Source organism: Ranitomeya variabilis, chromosome 4 (genome assembly GCF_051348905.1).
Source record: "Ranitomeya variabilis isolate aRanVar5 chromosome 4, aRanVar5.hap1, whole genome shotgun sequence".
NCBI classification, from domain to species: domain Eukaryota; kingdom Metazoa; phylum Chordata; class Amphibia; order Anura; family Dendrobatidae; genus Ranitomeya; species Ranitomeya variabilis.
Window position 1 is genome coordinate 236,142,760 of NC_135235.1, and position 21,145 is coordinate 236,163,904.

The 21,145-nt window shown below is 49.8% G+C and overlaps 1 protein-coding gene across 13 annotated transcripts in view; it reads left to right on the forward strand.

Moving 5' to 3' along the window:
* UBR4 (ubiquitin protein ligase E3 component n-recognin 4) overlaps positions 1 to 21,145 on the forward strand; it is a 56,829-nt gene that overhangs the window by 33,330 nt on the left and 2,354 nt on the right. For 3 of the 13 annotated variants that reach the window (XM_077260322.1, XM_077260329.1, XM_077260326.1), the window contains 50 exons: positions 108 to 219; positions 445 to 516; positions 666 to 805; positions 902 to 1,079; positions 1,166 to 1,270; positions 1,496 to 1,651; positions 1,916 to 2,084; positions 2,175 to 2,271; positions 2,358 to 2,465; positions 2,545 to 2,661; positions 2,861 to 3,070; positions 3,146 to 3,295; positions 3,395 to 3,622; positions 3,701 to 3,779; positions 4,267 to 4,485; positions 4,570 to 4,738; positions 4,981 to 5,125; positions 5,205 to 5,290; positions 5,382 to 5,469; positions 5,553 to 5,746; positions 5,975 to 6,214; positions 6,299 to 6,437; positions 7,086 to 7,211; positions 7,301 to 7,429; positions 7,530 to 7,873; positions 7,950 to 8,040; positions 8,399 to 8,483; positions 8,610 to 8,737; positions 8,832 to 8,961; positions 9,498 to 9,655; positions 9,831 to 9,940; positions 10,018 to 10,159; positions 10,654 to 10,735; positions 10,976 to 11,149; positions 11,318 to 11,439; positions 15,396 to 15,593; positions 15,695 to 15,775; positions 16,142 to 16,229; positions 16,313 to 16,440; positions 16,525 to 16,632; positions 16,854 to 16,973; positions 17,282 to 17,472; positions 17,674 to 17,847; positions 18,166 to 18,265; positions 18,501 to 18,722; positions 19,226 to 19,339; positions 19,468 to 19,610; positions 19,693 to 19,818; positions 19,910 to 20,104; positions 20,704 to 20,928. In XM_077260322.1, the coding sequence (XP_077116437.1) occupies positions 108 to 219; positions 445 to 516; positions 666 to 805; positions 902 to 1,079; positions 1,166 to 1,270; positions 1,496 to 1,651; positions 1,916 to 2,084; positions 2,175 to 2,271; positions 2,358 to 2,465; positions 2,545 to 2,661; positions 2,861 to 3,070; positions 3,146 to 3,295; positions 3,395 to 3,622; positions 3,701 to 3,779; positions 4,267 to 4,485; positions 4,570 to 4,738; positions 4,981 to 5,125; positions 5,205 to 5,290; positions 5,382 to 5,469; positions 5,553 to 5,746; positions 5,975 to 6,214; positions 6,299 to 6,437; positions 7,086 to 7,211; positions 7,301 to 7,429; positions 7,530 to 7,873; positions 7,950 to 8,040; positions 8,399 to 8,483; positions 8,610 to 8,737; positions 8,832 to 8,961; positions 9,498 to 9,655; positions 9,831 to 9,940; positions 10,018 to 10,159; positions 10,654 to 10,735; positions 10,976 to 11,149; positions 11,318 to 11,439; positions 15,396 to 15,593; positions 15,695 to 15,775; positions 16,142 to 16,229; positions 16,313 to 16,440; positions 16,525 to 16,632; positions 16,854 to 16,973; positions 17,282 to 17,472; positions 17,674 to 17,847; positions 18,166 to 18,265; positions 18,501 to 18,722; positions 19,226 to 19,339; positions 19,468 to 19,610; positions 19,693 to 19,818; positions 19,910 to 20,104; positions 20,704 to 20,928 (7,235 nt within the window). The remainder of the gene's footprint in view (positions 1 to 107; positions 220 to 444; positions 517 to 665; positions 806 to 901; positions 1,080 to 1,165; positions 1,271 to 1,495; positions 1,652 to 1,915; positions 2,085 to 2,174; positions 2,272 to 2,357; positions 2,466 to 2,544; positions 2,662 to 2,860; positions 3,071 to 3,145; positions 3,296 to 3,394; positions 3,623 to 3,700; positions 3,780 to 4,266; positions 4,486 to 4,569; positions 4,739 to 4,980; positions 5,126 to 5,204; positions 5,291 to 5,381; positions 5,470 to 5,552; positions 5,747 to 5,974; positions 6,215 to 6,298; positions 6,438 to 7,085; positions 7,212 to 7,300; positions 7,430 to 7,529; positions 7,874 to 7,949; positions 8,041 to 8,398; positions 8,484 to 8,609; positions 8,738 to 8,831; positions 8,962 to 9,497; positions 9,656 to 9,830; positions 9,941 to 10,017; positions 10,160 to 10,653; positions 10,736 to 10,975; positions 11,150 to 11,317; positions 11,440 to 15,395; positions 15,594 to 15,694; positions 15,776 to 16,141; positions 16,230 to 16,312; positions 16,441 to 16,524; positions 16,633 to 16,853; positions 16,974 to 17,281; positions 17,473 to 17,673; positions 17,848 to 18,165; positions 18,266 to 18,500; positions 18,723 to 19,225; positions 19,340 to 19,467; positions 19,611 to 19,692; positions 19,819 to 19,909; positions 20,105 to 20,703; positions 20,929 to 21,145) is intronic. The other 10 variants (XM_077260331.1, XM_077260335.1, XM_077260323.1 and 7 more) reach the window with 9 other exon arrangements.

Sequence of the window (21,145 nt, forward strand, 5' to 3'; positions counted from 1 at the left end):
GGTGTTGCTGCCCCCCTGTCTCTCCTGTTTGGCCCCCGATCTGACCTCTCCTAGGTGCAGGGTGTCTGGGGCTGCATCAGGTCCTCATTTTCTTGCTCTATTTCCAGGATCCATCTGTAAGCTTCTCCTGCAAACAGGCTCTAATTCGGGTGCTCCGTCCTCGGAATAAACGCCGCCATGTGACTCTTCCGTCCTCGCCGCGCAGCAACACGCCCATGGGTAAGAGCGGCCTTATATCGACAGGAGCCGTCGAGTCCTGAGCCAGGTTTCCCTCTTGTGATGTGTGACTAGATGATTGAACCCTCTCGGTGTCACAGCAGCGAGTTTTTCCTCTGAAATGGCATCCGTGTTATTCCGGCTGAGATACCCACCTCCTCCTTTTTACCCACAAAGACTGGAGCTTCTCGCCGGACACCCGTACATCATCATTTCAATTCCCTCTAGGTTGGAGAGCTTGGTTTCCTTCAGGTGTGGCTGTCATTAGGATGCCTCCGCCATACAAGGACCTCTTTAACCGTGAGCACTTGGGTTTCTATCACCCTTGGCTAGGAAGGGTCTCCTTTCATTGTGGTGGTTATAGTGGTGTCACATGCAGGCAGCCATGTTGTTTAGTTGGGTGCGAGCGAATTAGGTTTTTTTTGATCATCTCTGTGTTTCTGGCCCAGGGGACAAGGACGATGACGATGATGACGAAGCAGAAGACAAAATTCAGACTTCAGGGATGGCAAATGGAGAACACATCCGACAGCAGAGCCAAGAGCAGAACGAGGTCGACCACGGAGACTTTGAGATGGTGGTGAGAATTGTGTGTACTGACTGAGCGTCTCTTGTAAATTTACTTTTCACCACTTTGCGTAGTTTGATAGGAAAATCTAAACACCACTGCCTTATATTTTATTAGTCCGAGTCCATGGTCCTGGAGAGCGCCGACAGCGTCAACAATGGCAACCCATCACCTTTAGAGGCTCTCCTGGCTGGAGCCGAAGGATTCCCCCCAATGCTGGACATCCCACCGGATGCGGATGATGAGACCATGGTGGAGTTGGCCATCGCTCTGAGTCTGCAGCAAGATCAGCAGGGTAGGTTAGCGATTACTGCCATCTGTCATGCCGGGATAACCCCGGGTCTACCGACCACACGCTGACTGTCCTCTCTGACACATCAGGAAGCAGCAGCAGCGCGCTGGGTCTGCAGAGTCTGGGATTATCTGGACAAGCACCGAGCTCCTCGTCGCTGGATGCTGGGACCTTGTCAGACACCACTGCATCAGGTAACGGTAGTGCATGCAAGCTGCACCGAAACAAGACGCCGCATGTAAAATGCACCAAAACATGACTCTGCATGCAAAAAAAATAACTCTGCTTCCAGAGATTCCAGCAGACGCTTGGGGTAATGGCACTGCTTTGCCCTAATAGAGTTGCCCTGTCGCTTGTGGTGTGGGGGGTCGGTGTCTCGCTGGCTCGGTAGTTAGAGACTGTGTTTTTACCTGTAACAGCTCTCCTCATGCTTATAGCTCCAGCATCGGATGATGAAGGCAGCACGGCCGCAACCGATGGTTCCACACTGCGCACCTCCCCAGCAGACCACGGAGGGAGCGTGGGCTCAGAGAGTGGTGGCAGTGCCGTGGATTCGGTGGCTGGAGAGCATAGTGGTACGTCTGTCCCCATTTAGTATGAGGAGTTGGACTGACGAGGAGGTTATAGCGCGGCATGATACAAGGGTAATGCCGTTCAGCCCCCCACTCCGAAGTGATGGAGGCAATGTTCGCCTGTATCCCTGGCATTTACCTGGGGAAGTTCTTAGGTCATTCAGGTTTCCACTGTCGTGGTGAAATCTGTGGTTTTCGTGTCCGTTTCACCCAGTCGTCGTTAGATCACGATCTTTCCAATAATCATACGTGTCTCTTCTCTTCCAGTATCTGGTCGGAGCAGTGCCTACGGGGATACGGCAGTCGAGGGTCACCCCACAGGACCGGGCAGTATAAGTTCTAGCACCGGAGCCATCAGCACTGCAACCGGACAGCATGAAGGTGAAGGTTCTGAGGGTGAAGGAGAGACGGAGGGCGACACACATACCAGCAACAGGTCTGTACGGCTTTATAGTGCAATACCACGAATAGCCGGCGTTCTGTAAACACGCCCTATGCTGAATGCATGCATGTGTTCCTCCACTAGACTCCACATGGTGCGTTTAATGCTTCTGGAGCGCCTCCTTCAGTCCATGCCAAGCCTCCGTAATGTTGGAGGAGTCCGGGCCATCCCCTACATGCAGGTACAAATCACTGACCATCTAGTGGCCTCCTCTCTGGTGGCTCGTCTTGGTGCATCTTAACAATCAGCATGGCTTTTCTCCTCCAGGTGGTGCTGATGCTGACTGCCGACCTGGATGGAGAAGACGAGAAGGATAAAGGAGCCTTGGATAACCTCTTGGCCCAGCTCATTGCAGAACTGGGGTTAGATAAAAAGGTAACGGATGAATGCGCAGGTGGATGGATACGATGTGATTCTGGACTGGTATTTGTAACGTTCCTCTCATCCTGTCCAGGATGTCTCTAAGAAGAACGAGCGCACCCACCTGAACGAGGTCCATCTGGTGGTCATGAGGCTGCTGAGCGTCTTCATGTCAAGGACAAAGTCTGGGTCCAAATCCTCCATCTGTGAGGTATGTGGAGTGTAGAGACTTGATCCCTGCCCCCAGCTCCTCTTCTGATTTCCAGACCTGGTCGGGCGTCATCGCTGTGATGTGACACTCATGACATTGCATCGGGCTTACTAATAAAGAGGCGCCAGCAGGTGAGGGGTATGGTCATCACTTGTGTTAATCCCTCACTGCTTTTTTTTTTTTTCTTCTTCCTTCCCAGTCGTCCTCCCTGATTTCCAGTGCAACAGCGACCGCTCTTCTCAGCTCGGGGGCCGTGGATTACTGTCTCCACGTCCTGAAATCTCTCCTGGACTACTGGAAGAGCCAGCAGAGCGATGAGGAGCCGGTGGCTACCAGCCAGCTCCTGAAGCCTCACACCACCTCGTCTCCACCTGATATGAGCCCCTTCTTCCTCCGCCAGTATGTGAAGGTAAGGAGATTGACTTTACTTTCTGCCTGCAGACTTTACTGGGGCATTTGATGCGACTCCGGCTTGTTCCCTCAGGGTCACGCTGCAGACGTCTTCCAGGCCTACACTCAGCTGCTGACCGAAATGGTTCTCCGACTACCTTACCAGATTAAAAAGATTGCCGACACCAATTCTCGCATCCCTCCGCCTGTGTTTGATCATTCTTGGTTTTACTTCCTGTCTGAGGTTTGTATATCGAGGCGCAGCACCCCGATAAAAACATTCAGTGCTTCAGTCTCTTACATATGTTTGATTTACGCTCTTTTTTTAAAAATTTTTGCTCAGTACCTGATGATTCAGCAGACGCCATTTGTCCGCCGCCAAGTGCGGAAACTTCTTCTGTTCATCTGTGGCTCAAAGGAAAAATACCGCCAGCTCCGTGACCTTCACACGCTCGATTCCCATGTCCGGGGTATTAAGAAGTTGCTGGAGGAGCACGGGATTTTCTTGCGTGCAAGCGTAGTGACGGCGAGCTCCGGATCTGCACTACAGTACGACACGCTGATCAATCTGGTAAGAAGCGAAAAGTCCCTCTAGGTCTGTAATGCAAAAACTGATACGGCAAGGTCTTAACGCTGCCCTGTGTTTCAGATGGAGCATCTAAAAGCCTGCGCTGAAATCGCATCCCAGAGAACCGTGAACTGGCAGAAGTTCTGCATCAAGGATGACTGTAAGCTGCTGCTCGAGTTTTTGCTTTATGGGCGACATGTGGTAGGCGTAATGCATCGAGTGAAAAATGGCAGTAAAATTAATGCATCCTCATGATGGCGTGCCCAAAGATTCATGTCTGCAGTTTAAGGCTCCTGAGCCCCCCTTAATCTTCACTGCATTACCCCAGTGAGTGGGAGATGTATTGGGGCGTCTAAATGTCATTTATGGGAATGGCCGTTCAATATTGGCCCTTTAAAGGGGTTGTCCAGTTATGGGATATTAATGATCAGAGAGGTCAAAAGCCTGGAGCCACCACCGGTCGGCTATTATTTATCCTGGCAGAGGCCTCTAGATCTGTCGGGTCCATGTATTTAGCAGTTCGGTGGGGATGCTGGATGTTATATGATCTGATATTGGTGACTTATCCTTTTTTCACAACCACTGGGCACTTGATGTGCTTCGCCTTAACAACCCTTTGTCGCCCCTTTTATCCTCCCTTTCCCCAGCGGTCCTGTACTTCCTGCTCCAGGTCAGCTTCTTGGTGGATGAAGGAGTGTCTCCCGTGCTGCTGCAGCTCCTCTCCTGTGCTCTCTGCGGCAGCAAAGTCCTTTCCACGGCATCAGGCTCCTCCGCTGCACCATCGTCCAGCTCTGGGCAGTCAGGATCTCAGAGTAAATCCTCCACCAAGAAGAGCAAAAAGGAAGAGAAAGACAAGGATAAGGAAGGTATGAGTCTTGTAACCGTACCGCTGCGGCAGTATCCTCCGGTAATCGCTGCAGCCGTCGGTGTAATCTGCTGATCTGTTCCAGGTGATGGGTCCAATAGTCAAGAAGAACAGCTCTGCACCGCACTCGTCAACCAGCTGAATAAGTTTGCAGACAAGGAGACGCTGATCCAGTTCCTTCGCTGCTTCTTGCTGGAGTCCAACGCGTCGTCTGTCCGCTGGCAGGCTCATTGCTTAGCGCTGCACATCTACAGGTGAGAATGGCGACCAGAGGTTGGTGATCCACCGCCAAGACATCCTCTTTATATATGTAATGGCTAATGATGCGCATAAACCTGTGGGTTGGACCCATCGGACATATTGTGATGCCGGAAATCCCAGATCATGTGCAGTTTACACTTTATGAAGTCCCTGCCAGTTATCGTGATACCTGACCGCGTCCATTGAATCGATTTAATTCCCATTTATATAAAGTATTGATTTCTTTTCTTCTCAGGAACTCCAACAAGGCCCAGCAGGAGCTTCTCCTCGACCTCATGTGGTCCATTTGGCCAGAACTCCCGGCCTACGGACGCAAAGCTGCTCAGTTTGTCGATCTCCTCGGATACTTCTCCCTGAAGACTCCTCAGACGGAGAAGAAGGTGAGCGCACTCAGACCCTGGTTCAAAAACGATTTTGCTATTAACGTAGTGATTAAATATGTTGTCGCTTGCTCCTTAGTTCAAGGAATATTCCCAAAAGGCTGTTGAGATCCTGAGAACCCAAAATCACATCCTGACCAATCACCCGAACTCCAATATCTACAAGTAAGACCTGACAAGAGGTCGGACCCCTCCGATCCTGCTGATAACCCACCTCGGCTGCATAGTTACCTCCATTTTTCTCCAATTTTTCCAGCACGCTTTCCGGTCTGGTGGAGTTTGATGGATATTATCTGGAGAGTGACCCGTGTCTCGTCTGCAACAACCCTGAAGTCCCATTGTGTGTACGTCCCGGGCTGAACGGTCTCTTCCCGTGGTGACATCTCTTCTATGATTCATTGATTTTTTTTCTCTTCTTTTTGGACAGAACATCAAACTTTCCTCCATTAAAGTGGACACTCGTTACACCACTACCCAACAGGTGGTGAAACTTATCGGAAGCCACACCATCAGCAAAGTGACCGTGAAGATCGGAGACCTGAAACGCACCAAGATGGTCCGAACCATTAACCTGTACTACAACAATCGCACCGTGCAAGCCATCGTGGAGCTGAAGAACAAGTGAGTGCCGCTGACCGAGGGCAGATATCCTGGTAATCTGGAATAATGGAACATTGAGGTGCCAGATTATCAGAAATCCCAATCTATGCCGCCATTAGCGCTCAACATTACTTGCGTTTTTTCTTCCTTATGACCGTACATTAAGGCAGGTCTGCTTTCCATAGGTCTCCCATTACTGAAAGGGAAGATTTTATTATATTAAGCCTTCCCTCTCGCGTTCCTCTCTAGACCTGCCCGCTGGCACAAAGCCAAAAAGGTGCAGCTGACTCCAGGGCAAACTGAGGTGAAGATTGACCTCCCGCTTCCCATCGTTGCCTCCAACCTAATGATCGAGTTCGCCGACTTCTATGAAAACTACCAGGCTTCCTCTGAAACTCTGCAGTGTCCTCGCTGTAGCGCCTCCGTTCCTGCCAACCCCGGTGTATGCGGAAACTGCGGTGAAAATGTCTACCAGTGTCACAAGTGCAGGTCAGCCCACCGTCGGGGTTACACCAGCCCTGCAGGTGTTGTGTTTTTTATTTGCTGTTTATATTATGCCTTTTTTTTCCTTAGATCCATTAACTATGATGAAAAGGACCCGTTCCTGTGCAATGCTTGTGGATTTTGCAAATATGCCCGCTTTGATTTCATGCTGTACGCAAGACCTTGCTGCGCCGTCGATCCCATTGAGAATGAGGAGGATCGAAAAAAGGTGAGGTGGCCAACGGGGTATATCTAGTTTTATGTAGTCTGAGGCTTATTTGTCGCTTTATCAAAAGTTCCCGACTTCTGGTGCACGTTTGTGTTTTAATTAAGAGATGAGCAAATCAATTCCATGGCCGCCAAATGGGAGTCCTGTAAAACGTCTCCTACCTGCCATATCCTCGGCACGGTTTCTGGTTATTGGGCCCGGTGTGACGTCACTGGACCTAGAAGTCAGAGGAGGAAACTGCAGAGCTCCCGTCCGGCAGCCATTGTAGATTCTAGACGAGGATCCTGTGAATCGATTTTACTCATCGCTAGTTTTAATTCACTACCGTTATACTCTCCTCTCCTTGATGTCAGTGAACAGAACACCTCTACACCAGTCCTGTTCACACATCTGGTACATACTGCCATCTTGTGTGTTCATGGCGTATCCACTGGCTGTACCCCATTGGTCTGACAAATGCAGGTCCCACCTGTGGAACCGCAGCTCTCTTGAGAACAGGGGCCCTGGAGTTGGAGCAGTGGCGACACGTGCAACTTTCTCTCTGGTTCTTTTATTCTCTGGGAGTTGTGTAAATTGCCCAACATGTATGTTTGATGCCTCCTCTATCCGACAATTATGGCATTTTCTGTCCATACATTTCATTTACAGGCTGTCACCAACATCAACACGCTGCTGGACAAGGCGGACAGAGTCTATCACCAGCTCATGGGCCACCGACCACAACTAGAAAACCTTCTGTGCAAAGTGAACGAAGCCGCCCCCGAGAAACCACAGGTAAGCGCTATGTCTGACATCCCTGAGTAATCCCCCTTGTAGCTCGTCTGCTGTCACATTGCTCCGGTCCTGATGTCTCCCACGTATAGGATGATTCTGCCAACGCCGGAGGGATCGCCTCCACCTCGGCCAGCGTGAATCGGTACATCCTGCAGCTGGCGCAGGAATACTGCGGGGACTGCAAGAACTCTTTTGATGAACTTTCCAAGATCATCCAGGTAATATCGCTGATCTAAAGACCACCAGTGATGTGTTAGGAGACGCCGCCAGAATATTACTCCTGGGCACTTTTCTGATGGCTGAAATCTATTTTCTCAGAAAGTATTTGCCTCTCGTAAGGAGCTTTTGGAGTACGATCTGCAGCAGAGGGAAGCCGCCACCAGGTCCTCCCGCACCACGGTGCAGCCCACGTTCACCGCTAGTCAGTACAGAGCCTTATCAGTGCTCGGATGTGGCCATACATCCTCCACCAAGTGCTACGGGTGTGCCTCCGCCGTGACCGAGCACTGCATCACTCTACTACGTGCCCTGGCTACCAACAGCACCATACGGCACATCCTGGTGACACAGGGGCTCATCCGGGAACTGTTCGATTACAACCTGCGCCGTGGTCCTGCATCCATGCGTGACGAGGTGCGACAGGTCATGTGCCTGCTCACCAGGTAGGACTAGGCCATGTGCGGCTTTCCTTTTTTTTTTTTTTTTTTGCATTGCATCTTATTTTGATTTATCTTCCAGGGACAATCCAGAAGCCACTCAGCAAATGAACGATCTAATTATTGGTAAAGTGTCTACGGCCCTTAAAGGGCACTGGGCAAATCCTGACTTGGTAAGTCTGATGTATCTGAACCGTGGGCCTGGTGGGTGCTCCACTCTTCGTGGGCCGGGTGGATGCATCACTCCCCGTGGTCCGGGTGGGTGCGCCACTTCCCGGCACCATGCAGAGAATAATGAATGTCCCGAGTTTCTGCTCCAATACAGAGGACGTGTTTTATCAATTAAAGATAAATTTAATCTGCATTATTACATCTCACCTGGTAATGACTTTGTAGATTCACATTGAGATATTTCATCCTCCAGATTATTTAATCTACTAAATTTTGCTGTTGTAATCTGACATGTTAGTTGAGTTGTCAGGCGTCTCTAACCTTCTTGTGATGGTTTCCAATTATATAAATCTCTTCCAGGCCAGCAGTCTGCAGTACGAGATGCTGCTTCTCACCGACTCTATATCCAAGGAGGACAACTGCTGGGAGCTGCGCCTGCGCTGCGGTACGTAACTACACCGGGTGTTTGGTTGCCGCCACATTCATGCTGAAGTTTTGGAAAGATGCAGTGAAGTCCCACTCTGCGTCATGCAATCTTCTACATATTGTCACCTGGCTGTATTTCTTGCAGCGCTCAGTCTCTTCCTGATGGCTGTGAACATTAAGACCCCGGTGGTGGTGGAGAACATCACGCTAATGTGCCTGAGAATCCTGCAGAAGCTCATTAAGCCCCCAACGCCGACCAGCAAGAAGAACAAGGCGAGTCCGACTCCTGCGCTCGTCTCCGCTCCTCCTAGCTGAGGCTCTGCAGACACATACAATGATCTCCGCGTCTTTTGTGTCTTTGCTCCAGGATGTTCCCATGGAGGGATTAACCACAGTGAAACCGTACAGCAACGAAATTCATGCTCAGGCCCAGCTCTGGCTAAAGAGGGATCACAAGGCATCGTACGAGGCCTGGAAGAAGTGTCTGCCGGCCCGAGGTGAGACGCTGTGCGGCCGGATTCACACGCAGCGCGCGTCCGTTGCAGTATGCACAGTGTAAAATCTACAATGGATTTGGTTTTACAAAATCATGAAATTGCAGCTTTTTACTTCACGCCTGTGTGCACATGTACCACAGGAGGATTTAGGTGCAGTTTTTTATGCTGTGTCCAGCACAGGGGTTTTCCGAATATGTCATGAGTTTGGAAATTGCACAGAAGTATACCTGCAAATTGCAAACCTTGGCTGCACGCTGTATTTAAGATGGCGCACAGATATATAGGTCACTGCACTGAGCGTCTGTAAGACTCCTGCTTTTAAAATTCAGAATTCCTGCAGCGGTTAACCCCTTCACGACCTTGGACTTGCAGGTATATCCAAGGTTGTTTCCCAGCGTTTGTTGCGGGCTCCGGCGCAAAAACAGAAACTCACAATGTCATGAAGGGGTTAAAGTGTGGAGCAGTTTACTGACAGTTGATTTTAATTTTTCACTTTTTTTTTTTTCTCCTCCTCTTTCCCGATCTTTTAACATTAGGTATAGACAACAGAGGGAACTCGCCAAGCAAAGCCGAGCTCCGGCAGATGTACCTGCAAGAGAAGTACGTATGGAAGTGGAAGCAATTCATGAGCAAGAAAGGCAAGAGGACGACGCCACTGGATCTGAAACTGGGACATAACAACTGGCTGCGACAGGTGAGGGGCCACACCACGGCAGGCGAGGGGCCACACCACGGCAGGCGAGGGGCCACACCACGGCAGGCGAGGGGCCACACCACGGGAGGCGAGGGCGCGCTCTCACACCCTTGCCATCACCTTTGCATTGCACCTTTCAGTATTTGGTCTTCAGCCTCTGGCTTTGCACTCGCAGGTGTTGTTCACCCCGGCCACACAAGCCGCTCGCCAGGCAGCATGCACCATCGTTGAGGCGTTGGCCACCATTCCCAGCCGCAAGCAGCAGGTCCTGGATCTTCTCACCAGGTGGGTGTCATGGGCTTTACCCTCGGGGTGTCCTATCTGAGGGGTGTCTGACCTGACGTGCTGTTTCCTTCTCGCAGCTATTTGGATGAGCTGAGTGTTGCTGGGGAATGTGCGGCGGAGTACCTCGCCTTGTATCAGAAGCTCATCAAGCCCTCTCACTGGAAGATCTACCTGGCAGCGCGGGGCGTGCTACCGTATGTTGGAAATCTCATCACAAAGGTAACAGGTCCAGTCCGGCCGAAGTGCAATGTTACGGGAGACGTCCCTGTTATCTGGACAGCCGCTAGTTATATGCAGTAGTGCCCCATAGAATAAAATAATCCCTACACATGCCTTCCATCCCAGCTATGTCTGCGCTGGATCTGCCGGTGCTCGCATGACTCTGCTAGTGAGTGCTGCAGCCAGTCAATGGCAGCTGATAGGCTGCAGTGCTCTTACTTCCACCGGATGTCAGAGTTTTGACCAAGGGAAGTGCGAGCGCCTTAACCGCTTTTACAGGATAATGTGAGCGACAAGCATGAAATGAAATCACTGATGGGGAGGGGAGTGTGAGCATCTTGTTTTCTATGGGGCGTTGCTGCAGACTTGTGCAGGTAGTGGATGACTCCCTGAGACAGAAACGACACCTTGTCCTTCACTTTCAGCCATTTTAGAAGTTCTCCCTTGACGTGGAGATGCCGATAATTCTTACGATTGTGTTGAATCTCCTTTAGGAAATCGCCCGTCTGCTGGCGTTAGAAGAGGCGACTCTCAGCACAGATCTGCAGCAGGGCTACGCTCTGAAGAGCCTGACAGGTACGACCCCGTCTCATCCGGCCGCCATCTCTGTTTGGAGGACGGCGCCCTGGTTTTATACTGCTCATGTCCTGCGAGCGGCGGCATACAGGATCTTTACAGAGTGACTGGCTGATTACAGGGCTGGGATCTGTTCGTCGCTGATCTCTGCAGCCATCCAGCTTCATCCCAGGACAACCAGTGCCCTTGTATGTAATGATATCATCTGATATGTGACCCCTCCCATCTCCCAATCCTCAGGTCTCCTCTCTTCCTTCGTGGAGGTGGAATCGATCAAGCGTCACTTCAAGAGTCGCCTGGTGGGCACCGTCCTCAATGGTTACCTCTGCCTCCGAAAGCTGGTGGTGCAGAGAACCAAGCTGATAGATGAGACCCAGGACATGTTACTGGAGATGCTGGAGGACATGACCACTGGTAACCGCTCATCTTATCCTGTGTCCGCTTGGACACCGCTGTGACTGATGGATTTGCAGGTTCATTATTTGACGCCTGAAGATTGTCGCCATTTTCCCAGTGTGAAGCTTCTGTGGATGTTAGGGTACATTGTCCACATTTACCTAAAGCAACTTGTTCTTTCCACAGGAACGGAGTCAGAAACCAAGGCCTTCATGGCGGTGTGCATCGAGACGGCCAAGCGGTACAGTCTGGACGATTACCGGACACCCGTGTTTATATTTGAGCGGCTCTGCAGCATCATATACCCGGTCAGTGGGGGTAGCTAGTCAGTAATATGTCCGCTGGAATAGTATCCTGAGGGTCTCCTGGTTCCCAGAGAGCCTCCTAGTTCCCAGCATTCGCAGCTTTTCTTATGATTAGCCGGATTGGCACAACGTCGTGTGGCTAAGATGTCATGCCAGGCCGGCTAATCAAAGGGGGACCAGTGATGCCGGCACGTAAGAGGCTGTTCTCCCAGATCCTGGGGCGTAGCGACAGATTACCAATGTGGCAGCAGTTACATGGTCGCCCGTGCGTTCCCTTCCAGTAAGAGTTACTTAGATACAGGTTTATAATTCAGTCCAGGTCTATGATTTTCTCAGAATTCTGTGTCCCACAGATTAAGGTGGGCTGTTCATGTATTGTATTGGAATTAGGCTGCAAGCTGAAAGCAAGGACCTCCAACGTGGTATTTTCCGAAATACTGCCTGTACCACGTGCCACGCCAGAGAGGCAATGGGAGATTAGGGAGGTTAATAAGTGGCTCAAGAATTGGTGTAGGAAGGAGGGGTTTGGGTTCCTGCAGAACTGGGCCGACTTCTCAGTTGGCTACAGGCTCTACGCTAGGGACGGGCTGCACCTCAATGGGGAAGGGGCAGCTGTGCTGGGGGAGAAAATGGTTAGAAGGTTGGAGGAGTGTTTAAACTAGGGATTGGGGGGGAGGGTATTCATTTTATAGGAGGGGAAGATAGTGCAGATAGAGAGCTGGGCACAAATAAGGAAGTTGGGGGTGGCGGTGGCATGGGGGGTGGGGTTAGAACAGTTAATAATTTAAGAAAGAATAGAGGTACAGAGAGTAACATCAAGTGCATGTATACTAATGCCAGAAGTCTCGCCAACAAAATGGACGAATTAGAACTAATGTTGTTGGAGCATAATTATGACATGGTGGGGATATCTGAGACGTGGCTGGATGAGAGCTATGACTGGGCTGTTAACTTGCAGGGCTATAGCCTGTTCAGAAATGACCGTACAGATAAGCGAGGGGGAGGGGTGTGTCTATATGTAAAATCTTCCTTAAAACCCATCCTGCGTGATAATATAGGTGAATTTAATGAAAATGTGGAGTCCCTGTGGGTGGAGATAAGGGGAGGGGGAAAAAATAATAAATTACTGATAGGGGTTTGTTATAAATCTCCAAAAATAATGGAAGCAATGGAGAATATCCTCGTAAAGCAAATAGATGAAGCTGCGACTCAAGGAGAAGTCATTATTATGGGGGACTTCAACTACCCTGAAATAGATTGGGGAACAGAATCCTGCAGTTCCAGCAAAGGTAATCGGTTTTTGACAACTATGAGAGACAATTACCTTTCACAGCTGGTTCAGGACCCAACAAGGAGGGGGGCACTGCTAGACCTAATATTAACCAACAGGCCAGACCGCATATCAAATATAAGGGTTGGGGGTCACTTGGGGAATAGTGATCACAAAATAATAAGTTTTCATGTAACCTTTAATAAGATGGGTAGTAGGGGGGTGACAAGGACACTAAACTTCAGGAGGGCAAATTTCCAACGGATGAGAGAGGATCTTGGTGCAATTAACTGGGACGATATCCTGAGACACAAAAATACACAAAGAAAATGGGAGACGTTTATTAGCATCCTGGATAGGACCTGTGCACAGTATATACCGTATGGGAATAAACATACTAGAAATAGGAGGAAACCAATATGGCTAAATAGAGCTGTAAGGGGCGCAATAAATGACAAAAAGAAAGCATTTAGAGAATTAAAGGAAGTAGGTAGTGAGGAGGCATTAAATAAATACAGAAAATTAAATAAATTCTGTAAAAAGCAAATCAAGGCAGCAAAGATTGAGACAGAGAGACTCATTGCCAGAGAGAGTAAAAATAATCCCAAAATATTCTTTAACTATATAAATAGTAAGAAACTAAAAAATGACAGTGTTGGCCCCCTTAAAAATAGTCTGGGTGAAATGGTGGATGAGGATGAGGAAAAAGCCAATCTGCTAAATGACTTTTTTTCATCAGTATTTACAAAAGAAAATCCCATGGCAGCCAATATGACTAGTGATAAAAATTTCCCATTAAATGTCACCTGCTTAACCCAGCAGGAAGTACAGCGGCGTCTAAAAATCACTAAAATTGACAAATCTCCGGGCCCGGATGGGATACACCCCCGAGTACTGCAGGAACTAAGTACAGTCATTGATAGACCATTATTTTTAATCTTTAAAGAGTCCATAATAACAGGGTCTGTACCACAGGACTGGCGTATAGCAAATGTGGTGCCAATATTCAAAAAAGGGGCAAAAACTGAACTCAGTAATTATAGGCCAGTAAGTTTAACCTCTACTGTGGGTAAAATCCTGGAGGGCATTCTAAGGGATGCTATACTGGAGTATCTGAAGAGGAATAACCTCATGACCCAGTATCAGCACGGGTTTACTAGGGACCGCTCATGTCAGACTAATTTGATCAGCTTCTATGAAGAGGTAAGTTCCGGACTGGACCAAGGGAACCCAGTGGACGTAGTGTATATGGACTTTTCCAAAGCTTTTGATACGGTGCCACACAAAAGGTTGATACATAAAATGAGAGTAATGGGGATAGGGGAAAATATGTGTAAGTGGGTTGAGAGCTGGCTCAGGGATAGGAAACAAAGGGTGGTTATTAATGGAGCACACTCGGACTGGGTCGCGGTTAGCAGTGGGGTACCACAGGGGTCAGTATTGGGCCCTCTTCTTTTTAACATATTTATTAATGACCTTGTAGGGGGCATTCAGAGTAGAATTTCAATATTTGCAGATGACACTAAACTCTGTAGGGTAATCAATACAGGGGAGGACAATTTTATATTACAGGATGATTTATGTAAACTAGAAGCTTGGGCTGATAAATGGCAAATGAGCTTTAATGGGGATAAATGTAAGGTCATGCACTTGGGTAGAAGTAATAAGATGTATAACTATGTGCTTAATTCTAAAACTCTGGACAAAACCATCAATGAAAAAGACCTGGGTGTATGGGTGGATGACAGACTCATATTCAGTGGCCAGTGTCAGGCAGCTGCTACAAAGGCAAATAAAATAATGGGATGTATTAAAAGAGGCATAGATGCTCATGAGGAGAACATAATTTTACCTCTATACAAGTCACTAGTTCGACCACACTTAGAATACTGTGCACAGTTCTGGTCTCCGGTGTATAAGAAAGACATAGCTGAACTAGAGCGGGTGCAGAGAAGAGCGACCAAGGTTATTAGAGGACTGGGGGGTCTGCAATACCAAGATAGGTTATTACACTTGGGGCTATTTAGTTTGGAAAAACGAAGACTAAGGGGTGATCTTATTTTAATGTATAAATATATGAGTGGACAGTACAAAGACCTTTCTGATGATCTTTTTAATCATAGACCTGAGACAGGGACAAGGGGGCATCCTCTACGTCTGGAGGAAAGAAGGTTTAAGCATAATAACAGACGCGGATTCTTTACTGTAAGAGCAGTGAGACTATGGAACTCTCTGCCGTATGATGTTATAATGAGTGATTCATTAATTAAATTTAAGAGGGGACTGGATACCTTTCTGGAAAAGTATAATATTACAGGGTATATACACTAGATTCCTTGATAAGGCGTTGATCCAGGGAACTAGTCTGATTGCCGTATGTGGAGTCGGGAAGGAATTTTTTTCCCCATGGTGGAGTTACTCTTTGCCACATGGGTTTTTTTTGCCTTCCTCTGGATCAACATGTTAGGGCATGTTAGGTTAGGCTATGGGTTAAACTAGATGGACTTAAAGTCTTCCTTCAACCTCAATAACTATGTAATACTATGTAATTGTCAGTGGTGCTGGAGCAGCGCTCATGGGTCAGGAGTATAATAAGTGAAGTCCCGGCCCTGCCGTTATTCTTTTGCTCCTGAGTGTTATAACAGCATCTCATCGTACGTGTAGTTATCATACAATGTCCTTTCATCAGGAGGAGAATGAAGTCACTGAGTTCTTTGTGACTCTCGAAAAAGACCCCCAGCAAGAAGACTTCCTCCAGGGCCGAATGCCTGGAAACCCGTACAGCAGCAACGAGCCGGGAATCGGCCCTCTCATGAGAGACATCAAGAACAAGATCTGCCAGGACTGCGACCTCGTGGCCTTGCTGGAGGACGACAGCGGCATGGAGGTGAGACGTCGGCGGTATTATATGTAGATTGTCTGAGATCCGGAGTGGCGGGAGTAGGAGTGTTCAGCAGTATCGTTATTAATGAATGCGTCTCTTTCCAGCTTCTGGTTAATAACAAGATCATCAGCCTGGACCTGCCGGTGGCCGAGGTGTACAAGAAGGTGTGGTGCCCGACTAATGAGGTGCGGCTCGTTCTTTTCGTCCATTATAGCAGGATGTTGTTAGGTTTTGTTACAGTCCTTACACCCTACGATTTTTTTGTTTTGCGTCTTATTAGTCGTCCATATTTGCTGGGATCTTTGTCTGGAATTGCAGCTGGGCTCCATTGCAGAACATGGGGTGGAACTGTAATAGCGCACAGCCTGTTTAAAAGGGGGTCTCCATGTCCTCGTAATCCTGAAGGACACCTTTCATCCTGGAGCAAGTTTCTGTGCAGTTTTTTTTTTTTTTTTTTAAATCCCTCCTTGGCCTGCCGCTTTCCATCTATAGCAAAACTACAACTCCCAGCATGCCCTGACAGACTTATGTATTGTGTGCTCTTATTTCAGGGGGAACCAATGAGAATAATTTACAGAATGAGGGGTCTTCTGGGGGATGCAACAGAAGAATTCATTGAGTCTTTGGACTCCACCACAGGTGACCCTTATAGAGGGACAGTTAGGGAAGGGTTTATCCACCAGTTAGCGTTTTGCCACTGTCCTTTCTTGTGCATTTATTAGATGAGGAAGAGGATGAGGAGGAAGTGTACAAGATGGCGGGGGTGATGGCGCAGTGCGGAGGACTGGAGTGCATGCTGAATCGTCTGGCCGGTATCAAGGACTTCAAGCAGGGTCGCCATCTTCTTACGGTAAGTCGGAGCCATTGGTTTTGATCTGGCGCTTGTCGTTACTTACATTGGGCTGCCAGTTACACGTGTTGTCGTCCTCTGCAGGTTCTTCTAAAGCTTTTCAGCTACTGCGTCAAGGTTAAGGTGAATCGTCAGCAGCTGGTGAAGCCCGAAATGAACACTCTGAATGTGATGCTGGGGACCCTGAACCTGGTAAGTCCAGTGTATAGCCCCCCCATACACGAGACTGTCTGCCAATCCTGATATTGAGGGGCTTGGCAGACCTCTCTGTGTATGGGGGGCCGCGGACCTCTCCTGTCGGGGGAGAAGGATCGTGAACTCCTGTGTATGGAGAGAGCTGAATGAGCAGCTGAACCATTGCTCGGCCCACCGCCGCCTTGTTTGTAGGGTCTTATATCTGGTCTCTTCTTCAGGCGCTGGTGGCAGAACAGGAGAGCAAAGATAGCGGCGGGGCCGCTGTAGCCGAGCAGGTCCTGAGTATCATGGAGATCATCCTGGACGAGTCCAATGCTGAGCCGTTAAGCGAGGACAAGGTGACGCCGCACAATTTAGCCCCCCCCCCCCCAATTAATTCCTACCCCCGTTTCTTGCCATTGTTGGGATATACCATCGGTCTGATCCATTGTGGGAAGGAACTGCTAAAATCCAAGATAAAGATGAGGTTGATCTCCTTGTAGTGCTGGTGCGGAGCCACTAGGGGGCACTGCCATGACTGACACTGTGGAGGTCTGCAGCAGCCTTGTCGCCCTCTTGTGGTGTAGGGGGTGTATGACGGCAGTGATGGGAGCACTTGCCCTATTCTGTAGCAGGTGTAATGTTATGTCCTCCATCTTCTCCGCAGGGGAACCTTCTACTGACCGGGGATAAGGACCAGCTGGTCATGCTCCTCGATCAGATCAACAGCACGTTTGTCCGCTCCAACCCCAGCGTGCTGCAGGGCCTGCTGCGCATAATCCCGTACCTGTCGTTCGGAGAGATGGAGAAGATGCAGATCCTGGTGGATCGCTTCAAGCCGTACTGCACCTTTGACAAGTAAGCCTCAATGACTGGACCCCGTCCTCACTTATGGGGCGGGGGGGCTCATCCTGCAAAATTGTCCTGTCCTCTAATAAAAAATCTAAAGTTTTACTTTCTCTTACATCTGAATATACAGTCTAGTGTTCTCTGTTATCAGTCTTTTGCCACATTAGATGCGACCCCCAGTGCTGGAAGTAATCCCGTCCTCTCTCCCAGGTATGACGACGAGCATTGCACCGATGACAAGGTGTTCCTGGACTGTTTCTGTAAAATCGCCGCCGGCATTAAGAATAACAGCAACGGCCACCAGCTGAAGGACCTCATCCTGCAGAAAGGGATCACTCAAAACGCCCTGGACTACATGAAGATACACATCCCTAGTGCCAAGAAGTAAGACCCCCCCCATCCTCCCTCCGATCAGTAACAGACATCACGGCCCCCTCTCATAAACATGGGGGTCCAACTGCTGCGTTCAGACGGGACTCCACAGTCTTGTTTTAGGGAGAGACCGAAAACTTCCCGCAGCTGAAGGTCTGCTGCAATGTGTCCAGTTAATCATCCATTGATTTGATTCATCTTACCGGTGAATACATTGTAACGATCCCTCAGCTGTGAGACATCCAGGATGGGGTAAAGGAGAGAGGGTTTTGGTCTGTGTGCACTGTTGGGTTCTTGCTGAAGTCTCTTCACACCTGTGCTTCCCCGCAGCTTGGACGCGGATATCTGGAAGAAGTTCCTCTCGCGGCCCGCTCTTCCCTTTATTTTGCGGTTACTAAGAGGATTGGCCACACAGCATCTACCCACACAGGTGAGAGCTCTGACCCTCCACAACTGCACGCAGGGTCCTGCCCGGCCATCCTCACCACTGCCGGATTATCCATCCATAAGTGTACTGATGATGAACACAGAGTATCTCAGGATTAGAATATGCTGATCTTGTGGGGGGTCACAGAGGGTTAAGTATTCAGCAGCACAGAGTATGTCAGGAGCGGATGGTTCTGTGTTCTGTCCGCCCTTCACTCCTCATCCTCTCCTTTATCCAGCAGGCGCTCATCGGCACAGACTCCATCACGAACCTTCACAAGCTGGAGCAGGTGTCCAGCGACGAGGGGATCGGGACCCTCGCAGAAAACCTGCTAGAAGCCCTGCGAGAGCACCCTGACGTCAACATGAAGATCGACGCAGCCAGGAAGGAGACTCGGGCCGAGAAGAAGCGTATGGCCATGGCCATGAGACAGAAGGCGCTGGGGACCCTGGGCATGACTGTAAGCGGGTGATGGGGGTGCCATTCCCACAGTCCGTCCTTCATATAGCTGATTCACAATCCTGCTGGTCCTTATTGGAAATAGTCAGCAAGGTTGTGGACAGGCCTCTCCCCTGACAGCGTAACGGAGCTCCTGTAATGGAGGAGTGGGTGGCCAGAGGAGGTATTTCTTAAAGGGGTTGTCTAGGCAAAACAAAAACCTTGGTCTGCACAGGGTCCGAAAGTGGAGACATCACCATTTTTTCAGCTGCTGGATCGCTGCGAACTTTGATTGGCAGCAGCGGTCAGGTGACTTTAAGCAGGACATCAGTGGAAGTTTCCTGGCGCTGCGGCCTACATTGAGTCGGCAGGCTCTTCACCAAATTTTGCTTTGTGTGAACAGCCCCATTAAATTACTTTTAGAATGTGAATCTCCAGTGCAGGGAATGCTGGGGGATGTCCTTTCTGCAGGGAAGTGAATGCTGCTCCGATGCTTGTACATAAGATTATTCCTTTCTCCTCCAGACCAATGAGAAGGGTCAGGTGGTGACGAAGACTGCTCTTCTGAAGCAGATGGAAGAACTGATTGAGGAGCCCGGACTGACCTGCTGCATCTGCAGAGAGGGGTACAAGTTCCAGGTACACCATCTCCGTCCATGCCCTAGTGGGGCCCCATGATCTGAGGTTGTCCCTGCCCCTTTAAGACTTGACTAGAAAACCCTTTAAGATCTGAGGTTCAGAAAACCTTTTATTTTATTTTTTTTTAGCCAACCAAAGTGCTGGGAATCTACACGTTTACCAAGAGGGTGTCGCTGGAGGAAGCGGAGAATAAGCCCCGCAAGCAACAGGGGTACAGCACCGTCTCCCACTTCAACATCGTTCACTACGACTGTCACCTGGCAGCAGTGAGGTAGCGTCATCCTTCCGTCATGGGGGGCTATGGGGGTGAACGTCGTCCTGACTGTAAGTATATTGGGGTTCTCGCTCTGCAGATTAGCTCGTGGTCGGGAGGAATGGGAGAGCGCTGCTCTGCAGAACGCCAATACGAAGTGTAACGGCCTGCTGCCTGTCTGGGGCCCCCACGTGCCGGAGTCTGCATTTGCCACGTGTTTGGCGAGGTGAGATATCCACATGTCTGCAGCCACTGATAACAAGTGATGACCCCACACAATCTAACTGTGCACAACGGCACCTCCATCTCCCCCGCAGGCACAATACTTACCTCCAGGAGTGTACGGGGCAGCGGGAGCCCACCTACCAACTCAACATCCACGACCTGAAGCTGCTGTTCCTGAGATTTGCTAACGAGCAATCATTCAGTTCTGATACAGGGGGAGGGGGAAGGGAGAGCAACATCCATCTCATCCCCTACATCATCCACACCGTGCTGTATGTGCTGAACACGTACGTATCCCAGCTGCACACGCAGCGCCATGTGGGGTTGGTGGAGAAATGGTACAATGAAGTAGCGAGGCACTATACTGGGGCTGGTAGGGAGGTGGTAAAAGCATGCAGTGAGGTGCCATACTGGGGCTGGTGGGGAAGTAGTAAAAGCATACAGTGAGGCGCCATACTGGGGCTGTTAGGGAGGTAATAAAAGCAATTCAGTGAGGAGCCATACTGAGGCTGGCAGGAGGAAAGTGTGAGCGTGCAGCAAGACGCCATAATGAGGCTGGCAGGGGGATATTGTGAGCGTGCAGCGAGGCGCCATACTGGAGTTGGTGGGAGGATAGTGCGTGCTGTGAGGTGCCATACTGGGGCTGGTTGGGGGATAGTGTGAGCGTGCAGTGAGGTGCCATGCCGGGGCTAGCTGGGGACTAATGTGAGCATGCAGCGAGTTGATAGAGATTGTGTTATATCCTGGACTAACACCTTGTAGCAAACCCTCAGCTGTGTCCGCAGGCAGAATTTCCAGTATCTATGTGTAAAACGGGATCTTCCATTCCCTGAAGTTGCAGATACCTCTCATTAACCACTTCATGTCGTTTACTTGGGTGTTTCAGAACCCGGGCCATATCCCGCGAAGAGAAAAATGTCCAGAATTTCCTAGAACAGCCGAAAGAGAAGTGGGTGGAAAGTGCCTTGGAGGTGGACGGGCCCCATTACTTCACGGTGCTCGCGCTGCACCTGCTTCCTACAGAGAAGTGGAAAACCATCCGCATAGAAGTGCTGCGCAGGCTGCTGGTCATCAGCCACGTGCGGGCGGTGCCACCCAGCGGAGCAAACAGGTACGGGAGCGGGGTCATCAGCGTGTACCACGGATACTGCACCGATCTCGGGGCTGATGGAAGAGCAGCACCTTATAGCTCTGGACTGTAGGGCCCGGCTCTGTAAGCTGCCAATTATCGGGGCCATGCCCGGAGCACGTTACTGTCGGTGCATCCACTGTCCACGGCTCTTCACCCCCGGAGCCGGGCATGTCGTAGTATGTGTACAAGAGGCGCC